Source organism: Triturus cristatus, chromosome 5_1 (genome assembly GCF_964204655.1).
Source record: "Triturus cristatus chromosome 5_1, aTriCri1.1, whole genome shotgun sequence".
NCBI classification, from domain to species: Eukaryota; Metazoa; Chordata; class Amphibia; order Caudata; family Salamandridae; genus Triturus; species Triturus cristatus.
The window spans coordinates 567,087,499-567,114,034 of NC_140587.1; the positions used below are offsets into that span (position 1 = coordinate 567,087,499).

The window sequence follows — 26,536 nt, forward strand, 5'->3', positions numbered from 1 at the left end:
GGGGGTCTAAAAGGCAGGTCGCCCCCCACTCAATCTCATATACACAACAAAGGACCTGCCTCGTATACCAATCTTAATTTTTAATTTTTAAGCCCGGAGACCAATCAATATTTTTTACTCAACGTGTGGGCTATTGTACAGTTTGTTACCTATTAGCCATTTTTACTAAAAATCAGATACTACAGGGTTCTATTGTCTTGGGCTGTGCAAATGCCTGTGAACTAGGTGAATTTGCCAAGAAGTTCCCCTAGAAACCTATGTGTCCCCCCACCACCATGTGTGGAGAGGAAAGAGTGAAGGTGGAAAAGAGAAGAAAACAACAGTCTCGCAATCCACCGCACCATCAGAGATTGATGTCCGTTTCACCGCCACAAAGGAAAAGTGCAGAAAAAATGAGGGCGGCAATACCTCACGGACGTAACCCCCACGAGGTGTAAGCAGACAGGTACTCGTCCGTTACCTCACCTTCTCATCATCGGTAATTGCCGTCCCCAGTGAAAACTGAAAAGTGTCACAACAGGTCTAGCGTCTTCTCTAGTACCTACTGTGAAGTAAACTAATAATCTAAACTGTGTCTATGTGCAAAAAAAGGAAGGAAAGGAGTGGGTGTCGACCCTAAGACTAGGGAGAATGAGTATGATCAGGACCCAAAACACTCCCAGTTAAAACCGGGCAGCCCCACACTAGCTAAATGAGACTTTTTATTCAATGCTGTGTGGCTGTCCCCTTAAAAACCGACATGTTTCGTTGCCTGTATGGATTGGCGGCAACTTCTTCAGGGCTAGGGTCGACTAGCCTCTCTGCTTAGCTTATGCTGACCGGTGTGATATCTGTCAGCACCTAGGGGAAACATAAAATAGACACATACAGATTCAGCTCAACACCACGTATGTGCACCTACGGGGTAGACACACAATCAATCAGGCAGTGGGCCTAGTGCTTGCTTCACTTCCAACAAGCATATTTACCGTAAGGGTTGCTCACTTACAGCATACCTAACCCCACGGGACTCAAGGGTCTATGCTACCCCAGATGCTTCTGGATTGCTTGACCGCAACCTGCGGATTCATATATCTAAAAATGCATAAGGAAGCGGAAAGTTAGCACACCACGTGTCAATATTGCACAAAATATACACATATGTTTGGTACCATCTGTATTGTACTGGCCAGCTACTCAGGATCCTCCCTGTGCCCCGACTAGCTGCCTTGCTTTTGCCATTTATTGCCTGTTGCCTAACCTCATATGTGGCTGACCCCTTACAGACTACATTTCACTATATTTCTACATTTCGCTCCCCAACATATTCTCAATCATCCCTCAATGTCCACCCGAACGTTGTATCTGGGTATGTATGGTATACACTCCGGACGGGCTTTCCTGTTACCCCTCCTCACTATCGAACTATGGGGGCCTTAAGTATATTACATGGCCTCTCTCAAAGACTCCGATGTCTGTCTTAGCCTATCTTAGTGTATCAATTCACCGCCTTTAACCCACTCGGGATCTCACCTCATCAGTGTCACGTTACGAGTTCCGTTAAGCCTCCATCACGGGTTCTGTGTCCCGTACCTGTTTAAATACTCCGCGCATAACGATTGTGTCCATGCGCGGCCCTGGTTGGAAAACTGTCGCGGCCATGTTGTGTAAACCGGACTAGACTTCCCTATTGGAGGATGTGTGCGTGATGTCACGGGCATGCGCAGACGCGCAACGAAGGCCGTAGCGGCCCTCTTGTGTATCCTGGGACAAATATACCCGTATTGTAGGATACATGTGAGGCATAATATTCCTACTGCTAACGGCCCTACTCAATTTCCTTCTTGAGTACATGATATAATGACCCTAATATTTTCACCTTGCTAGTTCGTCTACTGTATATCCCATGACATCACCCCACATGGAAGATCCTGTGAGCTGTACTCAGATTGCTGCATCGAGAGTACGAGAGTGACCCTCTCCCACCTAACAGTGTGTGTGTACTGCATTATTTGGACCCTGGGATTAATGAATGCCGTTACAGTGTGATTAGAATGTCAAATTGTGACCTGATTCCATTCTATATAGTCATTCAGGCCCTGTCGGTCTACTCCCTCCTGGTAGATCCAGCGTGCTTCCTTCATTGTTAGTCTGGTGTTAATATTGTAACTATCACCCCAGACATGTTCCAGTACCACCCATTGTAATTCACGAGGGCCATGCCTGGCCGTCATGAAATGCTGAACCAGCTTTGTGGATAATTTGCCCATTCGGATCGTACTCAGGTGCTCTTGTACACGGACCTTCACTTTTCGCGTGGTTAATCCGATGTAGTGAAGGCCGCACGGGCATGTCAGTCTGTATATTACGTTGTTAGTATTACAATTACTGAACGCATTTAGATACCAGCATTTGCCATTTGTCAACGTGACGCTCTTAGTCGGAGTAGTCAGTTCGCAAACATTACAACTGCCACATTGATGATGTCCCGGTGGAATGCCTGTGGACTTGACCTCACATTTGGGTCGTGAATGCACCAAGCGATCGCGTAAGCTAGTGGAACGCTTAAAGGCAAATCGAGGTTGGGGCATGGTCATGGTCGGAGTGTGGAGTAAAGGCCAGTGTTTCCTGATTACTTGTCTAATTTGGGTTGAAAGAGGACAGAATGTAGTAACTACAGGGATGCATTCTCCTGAGGTTTTAGGTGTTCTCTCCAAGAGGGCCGCTCGTGGGGTATTGAGGGCTCGTTTCTTGGCCTGCTTGATAACCCTAATAGGGTAAGCTCGGGCCTCCAGTTTGCATGATAGTGTTTCTGCTTGTTGTACATAGTCCTCGATGTTAGAACAATTCCTGCGATAACGCAGGAATTGACCGACCGGCAGGTTGTCCCTAAGAGCCCTAGGATGGAAAGATTTATAGTGAAGGAGGGAGTTCTTGTCGGTGGGTTTCTGATGGACATTGGTGACCAACTTGTGGTTCACTGCAGTGATGTCAAGGTCCAGGTATGTGGCTGTGGTATTACTAATAGTCCAAGTGAATCTTAGGCACTCATCGAGGCCATTAAGCCATTGAAGAAACCTATCCAGATCTGCAGGTGAGCCGGTCCATATACACAGCACATCATCGATGTACCTCTTCCAGAGGGCAATATTCCTCTGGAAGGGATTAGTACAATGGAATATGTAGTTGGACTCGAATTGGCCCACATAGATGCAAGCTAAGCTGGGGGCAAATGTAGCCCCCATCGATGTACCGGACACTTGTAAATAGAGATGGTCCTTATAAGCAAAAATTTTTTTTGTTAAGGCCAGTTCAATGCACTGGAGGACAAAGCTTTGGGGGACATCGTAAAACCATTCGCATCCCCCCAGGGCATGTGCTGCTGCCACCAGCGTTGCTTCCTGGGGGATGCTGGTGTATAACGATTCGATGTCGATTGTAACCAACAGTTGATGTTGGGGGTCAAAGACAATGTCATTCAGGATTTTTAAGACTGATGTAGTGTCCTGGACATAGGAGGGTTGGGTAATTACACATTCCCTCAGAAAGAAATCTGCGTATTGAGATAGTGGTTCAAGGACCGATTGGATGCCCGATACTATGGGACATCCGGGGGGCGGCCTTTGTGCCTTGTGGATTTTCGGGACAATGTAAAAGGCAGGGATCCTTGGCCTTTCATTGACCAAAAAATCCGCTTCTTTCACCGTGATCCACTTTCTTTCTTTGGCTTCCGCGACCATGGTGGTTATGGTCGTCTGTAGGTTCTTAGTGGGGTCTCTCATCAGAGGTTGATAATTGTGTCGCACATCCAACAACCTAGCCACCTCCCGTTCATAGTCTGTTGTATCCATCACCACCACCGCGCCCCCCTTGTCGGCGGGTTTGATGGTAATACTTGGGTTGTGCTGTAGGGAATGAACTGCTGCCCAATCAGCCTTGGTCATGTTACTACGGGTATGCCCCTGCTGCTGCTCTTCCAAACTGCTAATGTCCTGCATGATTTTTTGTTCAAAAACTAGGACTTCGGGGCCTATAGAGTGGTTAGGAGGGCAAAATTGGGACGTCGTCGCAGATTGGTGGAAAACAGCGAGGGTGCCTCAATTTCTTTACCCTGGAAGTATTTATTGAGTTTGATCTTCCTCATCAACCCGTACAATTCACCCCGCAGTTTAAAGCTGTCATGTTTGGGAGTGGGGACATATCCTAGGCCTTTATTTAAGACCCTATGTTCGTCTGTTGTTAAAGTGTAAGACGACAAATTGACCACAATGTCATTCTTTTCCCTCGTTACTGGGGTATCCTGCCCCTGCTGCGGGTAATCCTGGGTGAGAAATTCTGCCACATTGGGTTGTTGTTGTGGCGTGCTCTGCCTCTGCCCCTGGCCCTCCCCCTGTAATTGGTCCCTCTCTGATCCTGGGGGCGTTGTTCTAAAAAATCCCTGAACATAGCTCCCAGGTCTTCATTGGGCCTCTCCATGTTGAATCTAACTCTCTGATTGGAGTGGGACGTGGAAGCAGAGGTTGAGGGTTGTGCATTATAATCATCCTCTTCACTGCTGGTGTTATCGAACGTCCAGTTGTTAAATGTACGTTTCCCTTGCTGGCGCCCCCCTCTGGGTCCACGAGTGTAGTGTGTTTATGATTGGTCTCCGGGCTGATTGGGCAGCAGTTCATTCCCTACAGCACAACCCAAGTATTACCATCAAACCCGCCGACAAGAGGGGCGCGGTGGTGGGGATGGATACAACGGACTATGAACGGGAGGTGGCTAGGTTGTTGGATGTGCGACACAATTATCAACCTCTGATGAGAGACCCCACTAAGAACCTACAGACGACCATAACCACCATGGTCGCGGAAGCCAAAGAAAGAAAGTGGATCACGGTGAAAGAAGCGGATTTTTTGGTCAATGAAAGGCCAAGGATCCCTGCCTTTTACATTGTCCCGAAAATCCACAAGGCACAAAGGCCGCCCCCCGGACGTCCCATAGTATCGGGCATCCAATCGGTCCTTGAACCACTATCTCAATACGCAGATTTCTTTCTGAGGGAATGTGTAATTACCCAACCCTCCTATGTCCAGGACACTACATCAGTCTTAAAAATCCTGAATGACATTGTCTTTGACCCCCAACATCAACTGTTGGTTACAATCGACATCGAATCGTTATACACCAGCATCCCCCAGGAAGCAACGCTGGTGGCAGCAGCACATGCCCTGGGGGGATGCGAATGGTTTTACGATGTCCCCCAAAGCTTTGTCCTCCAGTGCATTGAACTGGCCTTAACAACATTTTTTTTTGCTTATAAGGACCAGCTCTATTTACAAGTGTCCGGTACATCGATGGGGGCTACATTTGCCCCCTGCTTAGCTTGCATCTATGTGGGCCAATTCGAGTCCAACTACATATTCCATTGTACTAATCCCTTCCAGAGGAATATTGCCCTCTGGAAGAGGTACATCGATGATGTGCTGTGTATATGGACCGGCTCACCTGCAGATCTGGATAGGTTTCTTCAGTGGCTTAATGGCCTCGATGAGTGCCTAAGATTCACTTGGACTATTAGTAATACCACAGCCACATACCTGGACCTTGACATCACTGCAGTGAACCACAAGTTGGTCACCAATGTCCATCAGAAACCCACCGACAAGAACTCCCTCCTTCACTATAAATCTTTCCATCCTAGGGCTCTTAGGGACAACCTGCCGGTCGGTCAATTCCTGCGTTATCGCAGGAATTGTTCTAACATCGAGGACTATGTACAACAAGCAGAAACACTATCATGCAAACTGGAGGCCCGAGCTTACCCTATTAGGGTTATCAAGCAGGCCAAGAAACGAGCCCTCAATACCCCATGAGCGGCCCTCTTGGAAAGAACACCTAAAACCTCAGGAGAATGCATCCCTGTAGTTACTACATTCGGTCCTCTTTCAACCCAAATTAGACAAGTAATCAGGAAACACTGGCCTTTACTCCACACTCCGACCATGACCATGCCCCAACCTCGATTTGCCTTTAAGCGTTCCACTAGCTTACGCGATCGCTTGGTGCATTCACGACCCAAATGTGAGGTCAAGTCCACAGGCATTCCACCGGGACATCATCAATGTGGCAGTTGTAATGTTTGCGAACTGACTACTCCGACTAAGAGCGTCACGTTGACAAATGGCAAATGCTGGTATCTAAATGCGTTCAGTAATTGTAATACTAACAACGTAATATACAGACTGACATGCCCGTGCGGCCTTCACTACATCGGATTAACCACGCGAAAAGTGAAGGTCCGTGTACAAGAGCACCTGAGTACGATCCGAATGGGCAAATTAACCACAAAGCTGGTTCAGCATTTCATGACGGCCAGGCATGGCCCTCGTGAATTACAATGGGTGGTACTGGAACGTGTCTGGGGTGATAGTTACAATATTAACACCAGACTAACAATGAAGGAAGCACGCTGGATCTACCAGGAGGGAGTAGACCGACAGGGCCTGAATGACTATATAGAATGGAATCAGGTCACAATTTGACATTCTAATCACACTGTAACGGCATTCATTAATCCCAGGGTCCAAATAATGCAGTACACACACACTGTTAGGTGGGAGAGGGTCACTCTCGTACTCTCGATGCAGCAATCTGAGTACAGCTCACAGGATCTTCCATGTGGGGTGATGTCATGGGATATACAGTAGACGAACTAGCAAGGTGGAAATATTAGCGTCATTATATCATGTACTCAAGAAGGAAATTGAGTAGGGCCGTTAGCAGTAGGAATATTATGCCTCACATGTATCCTACAATACGGGTATATTTGTCCCAGGATACACAAGAGGGCCGCTACGGCCTTCGTTGCGCGTCTGCGCATGGCCGTGACATCACGCACACATCCTCCAATAGGGAAGTCGAGTCCGGTTTACACAACATGGCCGCGACAGTTTTCCAACCAGGGCCGCGCATGGACACAATCGTTATGCGCGGAGTATTTAAACAGGTACGGGACACAGAACCCGTGATGGAGGCTTAACGGAACTCGTAACGTGACACTGATGAGGTGAGATCCCGAGTGGGTTAAAGGCGGTGAATTGATACACTAAGATAGGCTAAGACAGACACTCGGAGTCTTTGAGAGAGGCCATGTAATATACTTAAGGCCCCCATAGTTCGATAGTGAGGAGGGGTAACAGGAAAGCCCGTCCGGAGTGTATACCATACATACCCAGATACAACGTTCGGGTGGACATTGAGGGATGATTGAGAATATGTTGGGGAGCGAAATGTAGAAATATAGTGAAATGTAGTCTGTAAGGGGTCAGCCACATATGAGGTTAGGCACCAGGCAATAAATGGCAAAAGCAAGGCAGCTAGTCGGGGCACAGGGAGGATCCTGAGTAGCTGGCCAGTACAATACAGATGGTACCAAACATATGTGTATATTTTGTGCAATATTGACACGTGGTGTGCTAACTTTCCGCTTCCTTATGCATTTTTAGATATATGAATCCGCAGGTTGCGGTCAAGCAATCCAGAAGCATCTGGGGTAGCATAGACCCTTGAGTCCCGTGGGGTTAGGTATGCTGTAAGTGAGCAACCCTTACGGTAAATATGCTTGTTGGAAGTGAAGCAAGCACTAGGCCCACTGCCTGATTGATTGTGTGTCTACCCTGTAGGTGCACATACGTGGTGTTGAGCTGAATCTGTATGTGTCTATTTTATGTTTCCCCTAGGTGCTGACAGATATCACACCGGTCAGCATAAGCTAAGCAGAGAGGCTAGTCGACCCTAGCCCTGAAGAAGTTGCCGCCAATCCATACAGGCAACGAAACATGTCGGTTTTTAAGGGGACAGCCACACAGCATTGAATAAAAAGTCTCATTTAGCTAGTGTGGGGCTGCCCGGTTTTAACTGGGAGTGTTTTGGGTCCTGATCAGACTCATTCTCCCTAGTCTTAGGGTCGACACCCACTCCTTTCCTTCCTTTTTTTGCACATAGACACAGTTTAGATTATTAGTTTACTTCACAGTAGGTACTAGAGAAGACGCTAGACCTGTTGTGACACTTTTCAGTTTTCACTGGGGACGGCAATTACCGATGGTGAGAAGGTGAGGTAACGGACGAGTACCTGTCCGCTTACAACTCGTGGGGGTTACGTCCGTGAGATATTGCCGCCCTCATTTTTTCTGCACTTTTCCTTTGTGGCGGTGAAACGGACATCAATCTCTGATGGTGCGGTGGATTGCGAGACTGTTGTTTTCTTCTCTTTTCCGCCTTCACTCTTTCCTCTCCACACATGGTGGTGGGGGGACACATAGGTTTCTAGGGGAACTTCTTGGCAAATTCACCTAGTTCACAGGCATTTGCACAGCCCGAGACAATAGAACCCTGTAGTATCTGATTTTTAGTAAAAATGGCTAATAGGTAACAAACTGTACAATAGCCCACACGTTGAGTAAAAAATATTGATTGGTCTCCGGGCTTAAAAATTAAAAATTAAGATTGGTATACGAGGCAGGTCCTTTGTTGTGTATATGGCATATTATCAAGGACATGTTAAAATTATCGCCGGTTTAGCGGCAGAAAACTGCCGCTAAAGCAGCGATAATGGCTTGATAATATGCCCTTGAGAATTCCCATAGAAGCTCAGGTTCACACCAGAACATGGGCTTCTATGGGAATTCTCACGGGCATATTATCAAGCCCATTATCGCCGCTTTAGCGGCAGTTTTCGGCCGCTAAAGTGGCGATAATTTTAACGCCGTGCTTGATAATATGCCCCTTAATTTTTAAATGCAATAACAAGGATACCGATATGCCAGTGAGGAGCTTCCCACTGATACTATGGGCCGATTGAATTTTTGTCGGTAAGGATACTCTGTTACAACGGCAATGGAAAATCCTCACCACCAAGTAGATATGGGTGGACCTTTGGGTTAATCACAGCGGAGACTACTCTGTCTCCGCTGTGATTAACCCGCTACAACAGCCCTGAGGTGCAAGGGCCAGTGGAGAAATGACACTTGTCCACACACCCAGTTTCGATGGGCGGACATGTTGTCATTTTTTACTGTTTCTTACCACCAGTTAAAAACTGGCAGTAAGGAACAGTTAAAACATGTTAATGCTCTCCCTGCCAGGGGAGTAGCCTCCTATGGCGAGGGAAGCATTACTGTTTTTTCTTTAAAAAAAGAAAATCTCGTTTCTGGATTTTCTTTTTGAAAAGAAAACAAGATGACGGTTTGTTACAGGGCTGCGTCCTTCCGACCCAGCCCAGTAACAAACAGTAAAATGCATTGACACGAACCGCCATGACGGCGGTTCCTGCCAATGCCTTTATAAATAACCGTCTGCTAGTCGGTCATATATAAATTTGGCGGGCAAAATAGTTGTGGCCAGGTGACGGAAAGTCCTTCACTAGGCCAATGGTGACTACTCCGTCTGCCAAAAATTAAATTAGGTCCTATGACTGGCGGGAACTCTAAATTCCATTGTAGCAGGTACAGGTTCGAGCCCTGATATGATTTATGTTATAGACAAAGTCATGCCCTATGGGTGTTGAAATAATTTGCTCTGTTACCTTCAAGGAAGACTTCATCCATATGCCCCACCATAACTCCTTGCTTTCACTTTATCTCCTCTGTTGGGCATGGGAGCTCAGGTTGTTGGCCTCGAGTCCCTAGTCACAGGATTTTCATCCACTAAGTAGTCCCCTGCTTTCACTTCTCAACGCATTCATGAAAACACCCAAGACATTGATATTTACTGGACCTTGATGCCTTTGTTACGTCCGCCGTTAGTCAAAACCTTTTGATTTTACTAAAATAATATTTTCAGCCACCTCTCTTCACACATTGGACTGTTGTTGTGCCATTCCCATTTTGTTTTGGCCCACTACAGCATACAGCATGGAGTAATGGATCACTTTGAGAGACTGCATTTTGCTCTTTCACAGGGTGGACATGCACACGCAACGTAGTTCCCTTTAGTGGCATTTTTGCCTGATGTGATGTGATAGTAGTATGCATTTGAAGTGAGCATAGGGCACATTCCAGTATTAGCAGTTCATATGTCCTTCCATTGCTATTGTAAATTCCTTTTGAAGTGAACTGCTGCTATTTCGCTGTATACCATATTATGTGCATGATCTCGGTTTCATCAATATGTTTGATTCACTTTTCCCAGGAAAAAAAAACTTTAGTGTGTTTAGTTTGCAGGACAAGTGTAACACTTTTATTTAAATATAGGTGGGGTGTAATTTGGATTTTAGTATCCAACATCTTATACCGTGAACCCTCTTTCGTTCTTTCATTCCATCTTCTTTCTTTCCTTTCTTCCCTTCTTTCCTTTACACTTTCATTCTTGTTTCTCTTTCATTCTCCCTTTCTTTTTGGATTTTTTCCTTCTTTTTTTTTGCCTTCTTCTGTTCCTTTTTCCCTTCTTTCTTCCTTTTCTGGCTTCTTTCCTTATTACTTTTTTCCTTCTTTTTTTTTCCATCGTTCTTTTTTGCCTTCCTTCCTTCTTATTTTCTGTTTTTTCTTCTTTTGTTTCTTTATCTTCTTTCTCTCTTACCTTCTTTCCTTTTTTGTTCTTTTTCACTTTCTTTCTTTTTTGCCGTCTCTCCTTATCACTTTTTGCCTTCTTTCTTTTTCGCCTTCTTTCATTCCCTCTTTTTCTTTTTTGCCCTCTTTCCTCTCTGCTTTTTTGCCTTTTTTCTATTCTTCTTTCTTTCTGTTTTGTCTTGTTTCTTTCATTATTTCCTTCTTTCTTTTTCCTTCTTTTTTTGACCTATTTCTATCTCTTTTCCTTCTTTCTGTTTGCCTGCTTTGTTCCTTCCTTCCTTCCTTCCTTCCTTTCCATCCTTCCTTTCCATCCTTTTTTCTTTCTTTCCTTCTTTCTTTGTTTCTATCTTTGTTTCTTTGTTTCTTGCTCTCTTTCTTCCCATCCTTCTGTCTTTTGTTTGCCTCCTATCTATCTTTCTTAGTTTCTTGCCCTCATTCCTTTTTTTAGGTTGAGCCTAGAGCAGCGCGTGGCACAACTCTAGGAGATGACCTTTAGAAATCGGTCAGTACTTTCATTGTGCTCGTGCTGGCATCCACCTTGCGGGAGCGAGCAGCGGCGCGCCAAAGCCATCTGTTTTCAATTAGCGTGGCCGCGGGCGCTTGTTGACATTCCTCTACTCTCGCTCTCACCTTCGCCCTCCCTTGTTTTTTAATAAGCACAGCTCTCTTGCTGGGCTTCCCTTCCCTATTCCCTCCCCGTGCCTAAATAAATAAATAAATAAACTGACCTTTTGTAATGCAACCGCGTGTTCATCATCTAAAGCGCACCGAGGCCCTTGCCGAGTCCGCGCTTTAAAAAATTGCAAAACAAAAAACTGTATGCCGGAACTTGGGACACCAAGGCTCCGCGTAATTCTAATTCTGTTTTTTCAGGCAATTCTTAAATAGAGTGTGCTTCGTGGAACCTCTTCTGAAACAAGCAGATAATTTAGAATCTAACACGACCGCTCTCGACTACTAGACCACTGCTTGTTATGCCTCGAAAAATCACTGGTCTGCACACCAACTTAGGGCAACAGTCATAGTTTCTGTAAATAATAAAAGAAAGATTGAAGAATATCACAAAAAAATATAGAAAATGAACCGGCAACCGCTCTATATGTCGGGCTTGCTCATTTTTTCCAAACTCTAATACACCGTGTTATGGATATTCTGGTGTAAACCTTCGCATACTGGCAAAGTGAAACTTCTAGCTCTAAAGTACACAGCTCTTCTATTATGGTGAAACTTAAAGTCTGTAGTCTCAGTACACACAGTTCTTTAGCGGGGCTCCAAATATAGCTCCCTCACACGCTATGCTAGCTGTATGATGCCACAACTTTGTCAATGCACCTCAGCAATGCCACAAAGTACTACCTGCTGTTCGAGCAATATGGCTCCCTCACAGGCCTTACAGTGCACCAAAATATGTTCCTGTAGCATGGCCTGCTGTTCCTTTACTGTGGACCACAAAATACTCAGCCAAATTCCCTCAAATCCCTGTTCCCATTATTTGACCAAGTCACAGCTCCTGATTAGGCACATCGATGCCATCCTGCCACACTCTATTATTCTAGCACTGAAGCCCCACACAGCTCCTATCTAGGCACCTCGATTCTATCGTGCAACACTCTACCATTCTAGCACTGACGCCCCACACAGCTCCTATCTAGGCACCTTGATGCCATCCTGCCACACTCTACCATTCTAGCACTGAAGCCCCACACAGCTCCTATCTAGGCACCTCGATGCCATCCTGCCACATTCTACCATTCTAGCACTGAAGCCCCACACAGCTCCTATCTAGGCACCTCGATGCCACCCTGCCACACTCTACCATTCTAGCACTGAAGCCCCACACAGCTCCTATCTAGGCACCTCGATTCCATCGTGCAACACTCTACCATTCTAGCACTGAAGCCCCACACAGCTCCTATCGAGACACCTCGATTCCATCGTGCAACACTCTACCATTCTAGCACTGAAGCCCCACACAGCTCCTATCTAGGCACCTTGATGCCATCCTGCCACACTCTACCATTCTAGCACTGAAGCCCCTCACAGCTCCTATCGAGACACCTCGATTCCACCCTGCCACACTCTACCATTCTAGCACCGAAGCCCCACACAGCTCCAATCGAGACACCTCGATTCCATCGTGCAACACTCTACCATTCTAGCACTGAAGCCCCACACAGCTCCTATCTAGGCACCTTGATGCCATCCTGCCACACTCTACCATTCTAGCACTGAAGCCCCACACAGCTCCTATCTAGGCACCTTGATGCCATCCTGCCACACTCTACCATTCTAGCACTGAAGCCCCACACAGCTCCTATCTAGGCACCTTGATGCCATCCTGCCACACTCTACCATTCTAGCACTGAAGCCCCACACAGCTCCGATCTAGGCACCTCGATGCCATCCTGCCACACTCTACCATTCTAGCACTGAAGCCCCACACAGCTCCTATCTAGGCACCTCGATGCCATCCTGCCACACTCTACCATTCTAGCACTGAAGCCCCACACAGCTCCTATCTAGGCACCTTGATGCCATCCTGCCACACTCTACCATTCTAGCACTGAAGCCCCACACAGCTCCTATCTAGGCACCTTGATGCCATCCTGCCACACTCTACCATCCTAGCACTGAAGCCCCACACAGCTCCAATCTAGGCACCTCGATGCCATTCTGCCACACTCTACCATTCTAGCACTGAAGCCCCACACAGCTCCAATCTAGGCACCTCGATTCCACCCTGCCACACTCTACCATTCTAGCACCGAAGCCCCACACAGCTCCAATCGAGACACCTCGATTCCATCGTGCAACACTCTACCATTCTAGCACTGAAGCCCCACACAGCTCCTATCTAGGCACCTTGATGCCATCCTGCCACACTCTACCATTCTAGCACTGAAGCCCCACACAGCTCCTATCTAGGCACCTTGATGCCATCCTGCCACACTCTACCATTCTAGCACTGAAGCCCCACACAGCTCCTATCTAGGCACCTTGATGCCATCCTGCCACACTCTACCATTCTAGCACTGAAGCCCCACACAGCTCCGATCTAGGCACCTCGATGCCATCCTGCCACACTCTACCATTCTAGCACTGAAGCCCCACACAGCTCCTATCTAGGCACCTTGATGCCATCCTGCCACACTCTACCATTCTAGCACTGAAGCCCCACACAGCTCCTATCTAGGCACCTTGATGCCATCCTGCCACACTCTACCATTCTAGCACTGAAGCCCCACACAGCTCCTATCTAGGCACCTTGATGCCATCCTGCCACACTCTACCATCCTAGCACTGAAGCCCCACACAGCTCCAATCTAGGCACCTCGATGCCATTCTGCCACACTCTACCATTCTAGCACTGACGCCCCATATAGCTGTGCTAAGCACCTCATTCCTAGGGTACAAACCTGAAGCAGACCCTCGCTGTGTTTTTTAGATTCGAGCCGGGGTATTTACTCTGCAGAGGCGTCGATTTTGAATCAGATGGAACCAGCTTCGAGTCTCGGCGTCGGCCCCACATCCTGTGATTTTGGGCAATCAATTATTCTCCCCGTGACTTAAAAACAGGAATCTGACTTGACCTAAACACTGTTAGGGCAGTGTTTTCAGTCAAATGTACTGTATTATGGCAGATTTCACTAACTGGTTTAAGATTTAACATAAATAGCTGAAAATTGTGCCCCCGACTGGCATGTTGTCTCTTTAAAGTTTGAGAACGTACACTTAAAATGTGCTGCGGGATTAAGCGCATACGCAGAGATATACTACCATTTATACATTTAGAGAGATTACCCACGAAGAAGATATGACTTAAGATCGAACTAAACATGCGTGTTTAGATTCGAGCCGGGGTATTTACTCTGCAGAGGCGTCGATTTGGAAACAGATAGAACCAGCTTCGAGTCCCGGCGTCGGCCCCACGCCCTGTGATTCTGGGCAATCAATTATTCTCCCCGTGACTTAAAAACAGGAATCTGACTTATGTAATGTAATCTGGTGCTCGTGTAAAGAACTCTAATGTGGTCACTTTCGCGCAATATAACAAGCATTGGCATAGCCAATAGGTCTCGCTTTTGGGACCTTATAAGTATTTAGTTATGTAGCACAATATCCTTGGTGCAACACCATTAACTGTTGCATGCTTAAACACTTATAAGGTCCCAAAGGCGAGACCTATTGGCTATGCCAATGCTTGTCTCTACTTCTTCCTGCCTTTCTTCCTTTTTGCCTGCCTTCTCTTTTTGCCTTCCTTCCATCATTTTTTGCCCAGCTTCTATTCTGTTTTTGTTTGTCCTCCTTCCTTTTTTGCCTATCTTCCTCCCTTTTTTCCTTCCTTCTATATTTTCTTCCCTTCTTTATTGCCTTTTTTCTCAAAAACAAGGATATCAGACAACGCCAGACCAATGGCTTTTTTATGTCTTTGTTAGCCAAGATCTTATGTTTTGCTAAAAGTATGTATAACATAGTTACTTATAGGGGTTTTTATCTAGAGTTCATCCATTAGTCTGTGACTGTGTCATTTACACGTTTTGTTCACCTACTCCAGCATCCAAAAAGGCGCAAGGTGCTCTCAACCCAATATTTGTGGCTTAACTTGGCTTAGCACCACCTTGTAAATATGCCCCTTACTGTAGCAGTCTGGTGCGGCAAAGGGGCGGGCAATGGGTGTTGCTGTGGGCGTTCCTCCGCAACACCCATTGCCCCATATTTAAGAGGTATGGGGCAGTGCCAAAAAGAAGACCAGAAAATACCTGGTCTTAAACAAGCGATACAAGGAGAACTTTTTTATTTCTCCTCGTATTTTGCTCTTTCCATGTGTGCTGCAACAGCAAATCACCTGTAAAGATTGTTTATGTGCAGGAAGGTGCCTGATACAGACTGAGGTCTTCTTGAACCCTCCAGTCCAAAATGAGCCCAGCTTTCATGTGGCCTCTGCCTGATGCCTATGGTCTCACACAGGGGTCATCAACAGTTAGCTTTGGAGCTACTGATAGCTTGCCATTACCCTGGAAGTAGCTTCCTGAAGTGCAGGTCAGCTCAGTATATCATTACAAGGGTGCAGCCATATTGAAGAAAGCAGTGCTACACATTTCTGTATCCTTGAAATGACCTCCAGGCCTCCAATGGGAAGACAATACACTTACACACACACACACACACACACACACACACAGTGAAAGCCTGCAGTACCTGCAATATGACTCGCTGTCTCAACTCTCAATTTAGCAAAGTCATATGGAGACTAGTAACTTTGCAAGCCCCTCTGTATTAGGCATTTAGTGCATGTGAAAAATAGGTAGAGAATAGGGCTAGCAATAGTCAGAGTAGATTTGCTAGAGTCCAGGACAGCAGAGTGAGAGTATTTGAGAATAGACCATATATTACCAGCCCTGGACTCAAGGAGAGCAAAGCCTGGGCTGACAATTGTGACAGGTAATAATGGCCTTGTTTGTTTCAGACTGTGGGAGCGTTATTGGTTAAACTTTACTGTGGGCATGTGTGCACATATGTGTACATTTATGTATGTGAGGTGTGTCTGTCTGGAATTTTGTCCTGCCTTCCCTGGTGTTAGGAAACAATAATGGTATCACAACATAAGGGGTTACTTTCTGGCACAAACAGGCCTATGTCTGCATAATGTTGACATTGCCATAATAATAAATATCGACATATGCTGGGCATCCTTAGACTAATCATGTCATAAATGGAGCTAACCTTGCCACACTGTATGTTTGGCCTAATTGTGGCTATCTATCACATAATTGTGGCTAGTCTCTAGACCTTTCCCGCAACCTTTTGTCTACAGGTCAGAGGCAGAGTTGCGTCTCTCCCTGTCTCTAACCCTCATGGTCGGTTATCTGTTTGGCTATTAGCGCGGGGACACACCGGTGGTGTAACCAGGCGCTCTACAAATGGCAAAATAAATAAATAAATATCCGATAATCCTTGCCAACCTTGAAATAATAAAGCCCATGGCTGACATTATATGGGGCTTCTTAGGTATACAGTGGGTCAAAATGGCACAATTGTGTCAATGATACAATGGTGGGCATCCTTGTTATAATGTAGGCATCTTTGGCATATGATGGGCATCCCTGATATGGAAAAACCTAGGCTAGTGGGACAGAATTTGTCAATGAAATGCATTTTCACCAAGGAAATCACAAGCTGGTGTCTACAGATCATGCATGGAATCTGATCTTTGAAGCAAAAATGTGTTTTTTTCAGAAAAGGACAAGATGTTCTATGACTGTGCTAACCCAAAACGGAAAGTGAATATTTGAGAGAAAGCCATATATTTTGTGAAAGTATAAGTATAGTTTCACTCCATATCAATTTATCTTGAACATCTGTATATCATCAAGTTTATGTAGATGTGGAGATTAGCATAGGGAATCTATACTTATCTGTATGTATGTACCTTTATGATATGATATTGTATTAGTCAATGTTCAGGATGTGATATTTTGTCATCTCAATATTGTGACATACATCTTGGCAGTCATACTAGTAATTCTGCAAAGAGTGGTCACTATTGTGATTGTCTCTGATATACTCACTAAAGCAACATTTGCACAAGTGATAAGTAGCTCAGGACTATTTTCATTGACTAGAAGTAGCTCTCATTCTACAAAAGTCTGGAGACCCCCTCCTCTAACATTATGCACCAAGAATTCCAGATACACAGTAACCTTTGATGTAAAAGTGTCCTGTCTATTAAATGAAATGACCAATGCGAAAAATGAAAAGCTGTAATAAATCCTAGCTGCCCTGCTTGCAAATTGTGTGAATCTAGCAAATATTATATTTCATTGACACTCCTTTTTCTACATTATCACACATGATAGCACCTTCAAATATGTGAGTCCAGGATGTGCCCTGTATAAAAGCACTTGTGTTGATTAATAGACTATAATTTTGCTCCAGCTATAACAGGAATCTCAGCCACTTTTGAGGTATTCATGACAAATGACTTGTCTCTTAGTCATGCTTGATTTGGGCCGATGGTTGCAAGTAGAGTCCACCGGCAGTCATTTTTGGCACTTATCTTTCCTCATCAGAAGTTGAGCAAGAGAGGGAAAAACACAAAAGACAGAAACAAGGAGGCATTGAAATACATAAAAACCATGATAAAAAGAGAAAGTAGGAACCTGCAGGAATGAGATTAAGGGCCAAGGAGTGTCTGGTGGTGGACTAAAAAGGCTTGTGGTGGATTAAATACTGAATTGTCTTGTTATTCAGCACCCTGACCTTCAATAGTGTTGGCCGCTGGCTTCTGAGCACTTTCTTTTACAAATTAAGCACTGGTTAGCTCTTTCTTTTACAAATTAAGCACTGGTTAGCTCCCTAATGGCATTGTCGGCAGGGCGGGTGCATCTAAATTCATGTTTCATGCCTTAAAAAAGGCTTGTGGTGGATTAAATACTGAATTGTCTTGTTATTCAGCACCCTGACCTTCAATAGTGTTGGCCGCTGGCTTCTGAGCACTTTCTTTTACAAATTAAGCACTGGTTAGCTCTTTCTTTTACAAATTAAGCACTGGTTAGCTCACTAATGGCATTGTCGGCAGGGCGGGTGCATCTAAATTCATGTTTAAAAACGTTTAATAAATACATCTCAGTGGGGTAATATAATCTGATGTACTATGGTGAAACACTTCTGCATGTTAAATAAAAAAAATTTGGAGAATATTTAAAAGAATTTATCATATGATGTTTGTTGCGAGATTTACATGCCAAACATTTTTATGACTGTGCTGACCCTCAGCTCGGCTCCTGGTCAGCCGTCCCTGTTAATTAGTGGGCTCGCCCACCTCTATATGTTATCCCCAGCAGTCAGTGTTTGGGAGGTAAATCAATACTACTGAATTTCAGTGTTGCAGTGAGTATGGATGATGATTTGCAAAACTTTCTAAATTTCGACTTGTTCCTGGAGATAAAAACACCTGGTGGGCAAGTTAAGACATTAACTTGCAACTTTGTGTTTTAAAATGCTATTAACATTTTTTCAACGTTTTGCTAAACTATAAATGGGTAATAATAACAGCAGACTAGTTGTGTCTGCCTAGTTTTTTTATTAGCTTGTCTTAAACGTACTGTATACACAGATAAGAAATAAAGTCACTCTGTTTACATGGGAGGTTGGGGGAGGGAGGGCTTGTCTCCTGTCACGATGACGGTCCCTAAGTCATATGTTTTGATATCCTGGAATGTGCGGGGCATGGGCTCCATTCAAAAACGCCACAGAATAGTTGCCCAGTTGCACCGTCGTAAGGCTCAGATAGTATGTTTACAAGAAACTCACCTGTTACATACCGAATCCCTGAAACTGCAAAAACGTTGGAGGGGCCAATTCTATGCCACTTCCTACTCCGCCTTCTCTAGAGGCGCTGCGGTGTGGATCCGCGCAGGGGTCCCCTTTGCCTTAGTAGAAAGCCGGGTTGACGATCAGGGTAGATATGTGTTGCTGCGGGGTCTACTGGACGGTTCGCCTGTGGTGCTGGGCTCCTTGTATGCCCCTAATGTGGATCATGCAGAATTCTTTTCCTGGGTCTCCGTAGCCTTAGCTGACTGGAGTGATTGCCCATGGTTGCTTGGGGGTGATTTGAATGCTGTCTTTGATGTGGAGCTGGATCGATCTCACCCTCCTTTGGCTGGTACGGCTGTACGTGCCCGAGCTGCTGCCCTGGGTCAGTGGGCACGGGGTTGGGATCTGCTGGATCTTTGGAGATTGCAACACCCGGCGGCTAAGGAGTATTCCTTTTACCCTTTTCCTCATCAGTTGCATACACGCCTGGATTACTTTTTGGGCTCACCGACATTGACCTCGGCGGTTTCCCATTACACTTATTTGGGCAAAACCTTATCTGATCACAACCCCATCGAACTATGCCTTGGGTGGGGCCGTTCCCCAGCACCGATACCGACTTGGAGGATGCAGCCCCTTCAGTTGGAGGACCAGGTCTTCCGAGACACCTTGCAAAAGGCGATCACCACATATTTTACTGTTAACGAAGGTACTGCTTCAACACGCTCCCTGGAATGGAAAGCCTTTAAGGTGTCAATACGGGGGGTGTCCCTAGGATCCCTGGTGGGGGCCCGCAGGGAGGTGGTTCGGGACCCAACCCAATTGGAGGCTGCGTTCCAGGGTCAGGAAGCAGAGGCCCAGCGGGACGCACAGGCTGAGGCATCCTTACAGGAAGCCAGAGTGAAATATGCAGAAGCTCTAGAGCAGCTTCGATTATTAGACTACAGGGCGTACACTCAGCGCACACACTCGGAGGCTGATAGGGCGGGCCCATTATTGGCGCGACTAATTGCCCCCCCGACCTGCCCGACTCCCATCCTGGCCATTAATACCGGACGACACGGGCAGGTCCAAACCCAACTGGGGATAAACTCGGCGTTCCGGACCCATTATGAGACACTCACCGCCAGGCACAGATGTCGTAACTGAGTTTCTGTCGCAGGCGGGCTTGCCAGTGTTCTCGGCGGCGGAGATTCAAGTCTTAAAAGCACCAATTACTCCGGCCGAGATTAGAGTGGCTCTCAAGTCGCTAGCCCTGGGTAAGACTCCGGGCTCTGATGGGTTGCCCGTCGAATTTTACTCCACCTTCTCTTCCCTATTGATCCCTAAATTACACCAACTCTATATGTCATCCCTCGCGGAGGGGCGGCTGCCCCCTACCACTCGGGAGGCGATCGTCACATCCCTCCTCAAGCCGGAGAAGGATCCCTTAGATATGTCGTCATATAGGCCCTTATCGCACCTCAACACGGAATATAAAATTCTTAGTAAACTCCTTGCTAACCGCTTACTCCCACTCCTTTCGCGACTGATCCACACGGACCAATGTGGTTTTGTCCCACGACGGAGTACATCGCTGAATCTCAGGCGTTTTCATGCCATCGTGCACGCCTCAGGCCCCCGCCCGGAGGGCGCGGGGTGTTTATCCCTGGATATTTCACAGGCCTTTGATACGCTCAGCTGGTCTTATATGTTGGAGGTATTGAAGAAAATGGGTGCTCCCCCAGAACTATGTGCCTGGATCCAGCTGCTCTACACCGCCCCCACGGCCAGGGCGAAAACAGACTCGATTATCTCCTCAGCCTACCCCATCTTCCGGGGTACACGCCAGGGTTGCCCACTATCGCCTATATTGTTCGTCTTGGCACTTGAACCGTTAGCCCAAACCATCAGGTGAGCCATGGCTCCCCATGGCATCCTGTTGGAGGGCGTCTTGCATTCGGTCTCGCTTTACGCAGACGATATGTTATTGTACTTTCGTGATCTCCACGCCGACATGGGGGAGGTGGCGGATCTTTTTCTCCGCTTCGGAGAGATCTCTGGGTTACGCCTCAATGCTTCCAAGTCCGTAGCCTATTCTTTCAGTGGCAGGTTCGTGGCGCCGGAGCTCCGTTTCGGGCCCTTGTCCTTCAGGGTGGCGCCGGTCACCTTTAGGTACTTGGGGATTAATATATTTCGTTCCGTGCCGGATGTCATTGCAGGCAATCTGGTGCGCACCATCTCTTCCATACGCTCCCAAATTGCATTTTGGAACACATTGCCCCTCACCATAGCAGGGCGGGTAACGATATCCAAGATGGTGATGTTGCCTTGCCTGCTTTACTACTTCGTCAATGTCCCGGTGGCATACCCCGCTTGGATCTTTCGTGAACTGGATACACTGCTGATCTCGCTGATCTGGGGTACGGGGAGACATAGGCTCGCGCTGGCAAAGTTGCGGTTACCGAATGGAGCTGGCGGGATGGGTGCACCCGATTTTAGGGCATACTGTATCGCTGGCCAGCTGCAGTGGTTGGCCTACTGGCTGGCGGGGAAAAACCTGTTTGAAATTGGCTATACCCCGACCCAACTGGCACGTGGTGCCTTGCAATCTCTGTTGTGCCCCGGAGCCCCTAAACCATTGGACCCACCGGCCCTGCTAAAGATAGCGCTCTAATTACTGGACACAGGCATGTAAATATGCCAAAATCCAAAATCCATACTCACCAAACATGCCGCTGTGCGGCCTCCCCACAAGACGGGGAGTTTTGCGTGCCGGGCAAGTACGTGCATGGACACAACAGAGGGTGGAAACTATAGGGGCCTTTTTCCAAGAGGGCAACTTGATGTCCACGAAGAGTTTGTGAGGGTTAACGGGGTACCTGACACCCAGTTTCTGCTCCACGCTGCGATCTCTCGGTATATTCGGACACACTGGCGGGTGACGCCGGCGGAACCCTCCACATTCCACCTTCTGCGATCCCTCCACATAATGGGCCATGGACGATTCCTGGTTAGATGGCTTTACCGAGGCCTCTGGGAGCACACTCAGGTCTCTGTGGTCGCTCTCCGGACACGGTGGGAGACAGATTTGTCACGGACATTTAGCGATAAAGAGTGGGCTTATATCTTGGAGTACCCTAAAAAAGTGTCCCGCAACTGCAGATTGATAACTATTCAACTATTTGTCATCCACAGGGCGTACCTTACTCCCCATACACTGAGTAGGATGTACAATACGGCGGCTGCAACCTGCCCCGCTGCCTGGCGCTGGACGCCGACCTGGTACACATGCTGTGGCTTTGCCCGTCGTTGCGGGGATACTGGGGTAGGATAACGCACGTCTTGAGCACGATTGCTGAACGCCCCTCCTACGACACGGCAGAGGCTTGTTTATTGGGGTTTTTACCGCTCCCCTTGAAGGCAAAGCTGCTGCCCCGCTTTGCCAACCTGGCATTAATGCTGGCAAAGCGCCTGATAACACAGCGGTGGAAGTCCCGCACGCCGCCACGTGTAGAGGCTTGGGGAGAAGAGGTGTTAAGATGGGCGGTAGCGGAGCGAGAGGCGCTGTACCGTGAGGAGAGTCGGGGGCTGCGCAAGCGTCCTATCTCCCTGGAATGGGCGCACCTGACTGAATCATTCAAGAGCGAGATGGAGGAAGAGGAGGTGGTGGCTGTGGTGACTGCCCCCCCGGCGTTCCCCCGCATAAGCAGCAGTGTATGTTGACGGAGATGGGTCGTTGTGGTTGAGAGTGGGTGCCTGACTCCTGATTCTGGGAGGTGTGGCGATTCGTGTGGTTGAGTTCCCCCTCTCGTGCTGCATGGACCGGCCTCCTTCCTTCCCCTTCTGTGGGCTTGGGGTGGGGTTGACCTCTGCTCCGGCTCGCTTTCCCTTCTTCCCCTCCCCCCCCCCCCCCCCCCCCCGGGGTATGCTCTGAGTTCCCCAGACTAAGATTGCTTTCTTCGTGGCATGGTTGGGTACGGAGGGTGGGTTCCGGGTGGGATTGGGGGTTGTGGGACAGTTGAGAGTGCATCGCTCCCCTTGAATACAATTGTTCGTAGGCTAGATATGTAAAGCACAACAGTGTGATAGAATGGTGACCTTCCTAGCGGTCTTGGGACATTATTGTAATATATCGTGGACAACACTACAATTTGAACAGATGGCGCACAATGCCTGAATTGTATCCTGTGTTCCCGGAATAATTACAGGTTTAATGTGACGTGTATTATGATGTACCTCCACATGAAAATCCCAATAAAGTTTGTTTTAAAAAAAAAAAGTCACTCTGTTTACATCCACAACTTAGGCATGCAGCTTGTAAGGATATGTGGATGCTTACCCACAATACAGCAGACACAAGATGGAGGAAGTTCTACGTCACTGTGCATAGTAAGCTCCATACAGCAAGTAAATGTCTTCAATTTTTCTTTTTGACACTGCTTTTGTTTCCTCCGTTTAGGTGGAGTGGGTTTCTGCTCTGTGCCATTGCAATGCTTCTTGTCATATTCCCAATGTTCAGTTTTCCTAAAAAGCTTCCACCTCGACAGAAGAAGAAAAAGAAGAAAAAGAATAGAAATTCTGATGAGGTTTCTAGCGACGATGATGTCATGAAAGAGAAATCAAACAACCAGCATCAAGCAGAGGCTGGAGTTGGTCCTTCCATGGGATTTGGAAAGAACTTTAGAGGTACAGGATTTTGCAGTCCATGAATAAGAAACACATTGTATACCAATGATGCAACATTTTTGTCCATATCACTCCCTACTTCCTACAGTAATCAGTCAGTTTTTGCCCTGTTTTTTTGTCTTTAGCCAATCCGACATGTTCTTACACTACTTTATTATATATACAGTATTATCAACACTGTTAAATTCTCCATTTACACTGATCTTGAGACAAAAATATGTTGCCGTATTACCAACGTACTGTAGGTGATAGATATCACAAGGCAAATTTATGACTTATCTTGCCATTTATCTCTGCTCGGAGCTCAATCTGCCTTGAAAGTCCCTAAAATACTTCCTAACCATCTAATTGCGTTCTGTCTTTTCTAGCACAAGTGTCATGATGGTCACCTGACTTGAAGTGCTTTAGAAATATATTCACTTTCTGATCTTTTGATTTTCATAGTTGTTTTTTAATGGGACAGTGGGAGGTGCAGAACTTCACTGACCTCATTGAAGTTTGCACTGCTCACAACATTGAGCAGTTGACACCATAACTATTTCGCAGCATAGGTATTCATGATGTGGGTAGTGTAGGGGCAACACCATTGTAGTTATTCTGACCCATTCCAAAGTACACATCACACATCAATTTTCAGTGAAAAGGAGACACTTTGCAAGAATGAACTCTCTACCCCAAGTTCACCTACGCATACAGGCCTCTTAAAACGTAAACTTACCTCTGTGTTGAACCCTCATCTTGGAAGGTACCAAACTGAGGCCCCGAAGGTTCACGTTTCTGGCTGCTCCTGCATCTGCAGTAACTATTTCAGTTTGGTACCAGTCTTTATGGATGTATGGAAACAATAGAACCATTAGGTCTGAATGTAAATCTCATTTACATTTTTAGGATCGCTACTCGGGTTGTTATTAAGCAAAGTAGTCAGAGCAGTACCCTGACATTTTTAATGGAACGTGTGACACCGACGTGCTGTTGTAATCACCTTTGGCCTTTTGATCAGGTCTGTGTTGTTTTTTTCTATCCAAAAAGCCTACATCGACTTTAGGTCTGGGCCCCCATCTAATGCTGAAATTATTATATTCCGGTCGTTGGCTGCTTCCTTCTCATTTGTAAGTTAAAATCATGTTTGTAATCTCCCCGGCACGTCATAATACAACTTAAATTCAGAACATAGTAACAGTAGTAAAAAGTTAAACAATCTAGTGTTAGTAACATATAGAAACTTGGCCGTTCAAAAATACTAGTCTACATAACAGCGTCTCGGAAATGTTAAACTATGAGAAATACATAAAATGTACTACAGCTTCTAAACTAGCTTTAGAGGAAGTTACAAACTCTATCAAATACTGCATTACCTGCCAGACACCTCTACCAAACACCAGTAGTGGACTTCCAGATGTAAAATTCTAATAAAAAAGACGAGTCCTGTCTTCCACAATTTTAAGTTACACCACCTCCTACTGGACCCCGCTCTACATTGTTGAAGTTCCAAAAATTCCTCTTGTCTGATTGTAATTTGGGTGATTATTCTTCTTCCCTATCACTTGCGTGTTTTACACACCACTCTATTGTTTATCTCACATTTGCTTTGAGCTCTAAAGTGTTTTCGGAAGCACACAACCATCTTTATATACTGCAATAATGATGTGAAGCACCTATTATCATGCCTTCACATCCATTTCATCCATGTCCATGCTTGCTGAATCTTCACCGTAATCAGAGTTGATTGTGCTACTGACTTGTGGTTGCAAAAGATCTCACTCAGATGATGCCTGCTTGATTTCTTCTTTAACATGTCTGTTCTACAAACCTGCTGGAGTGAGAATCAGTTTAAATTATGAGTTGTTGGTTTACCACCATCCAGGCTAAGTTCCACTCTTTACTTTACTGGGGTCATATGGATCTTTGCCATTGTTTTAGAGAAGAGAAGAGCAATGCATCAGATAAATGATCATCACAATCATTAATATATTTTCAGTCAATAAAGGGGGTTAGGTGTAAGTCTATAGGGTTTTATTAATCAAACTCTTTTAGAAGATAATCTTTATTAGGTCACCAGATATATTCATCTAGTTTCAGTCCTTAGAATCTTTTTAAAATAAATCAATAAACAATGAAATTAAAAAATGCATTCAATAAAGGAAAGAATCCCTATTCTCTAAATATGCGGGAAAAGGAGTGAGTCAGAACCCTAGTTTGAGAGAGTGAGAGAAAACATAAAACTTCAGCAATAAATCAGCTAAATAGATCAACAATTGTAAAGCAGTACTTCACATAAAAAGAGGTTCAAGAAACTCAGTAGAATCTCAGAGCAAAAAATTATAAAGTCTGTGATAAAATGATCAATAGGAACCGGTGGGTCAAGTGACAAGAAAAGCGGTATGGTAACCTACTCTAGGAACACACACTTATATAAACAACACCATTTATGAAGGTCAGTTACAATTGTTTCTTCAGTCTTATTTCGAACCAATTAGTGTTCAATGCTCTCCTGGGGACAAGATCACACCACATCTTATCACTGATATTTCAATAGTTTTTAAACAGCAGTGTTAATTTATATCGACTATAGCTTAGTATGGGTCAGTTTCTCATTCAGAGGCACTTTTCCCCATATACTGATACATGTCCAATCTTTTAAATCTAATATCTAAACAATGAGCTATGTAGAAGTTGAAACATCTATATAATGAAAGAAAACACTTTTCAGCAAACATTCACTGAAAAGGAAATACAAATTAGTTAAAGAGGCCAAGATCAAGTTTAAATGCTGATTCTACAAGTATGAATCCTTCATTTCCCCATTAAAAAACTAATTTCGGGGGGCGTGGCTTGGCGGCGATAGCGATGGCCGCTTAACGCGACAGCTCCGCCGTAGCCGGGGCCCTAAACCCCCGTAAAATCCTTCAAAATCCGGCTGAGCGGGAGTAGAGCGGCGCTCTCAGTGTCGGAAGGGGCACAGACCCCAAAAACCCAGGGAAAGACCGCCACATCCAAAGAAAAAGCCCGGGAGAACC

The 26,536-nt window shown here is 45.9% G+C and overlaps 1 protein-coding gene across 1 annotated transcript in view; it reads left to right on the plus strand.

Moving 5' to 3' along the window:
• Window positions 1-26,536, plus strand: part of SLCO5A1 (solute carrier organic anion transporter family member 5A1) — a 399,251-nt gene that overhangs the window by 284,980 nt on the left and 87,735 nt on the right. The window contains exon 4 of the mRNA XM_085605480.1: window positions 23,293-23,519. Coding sequence (XP_085461606.1) covers window positions 23,293-23,519 — 227 coding nt within the window. The remainder of the gene's footprint in view (window positions 1-23,292; window positions 23,520-26,536) is intronic.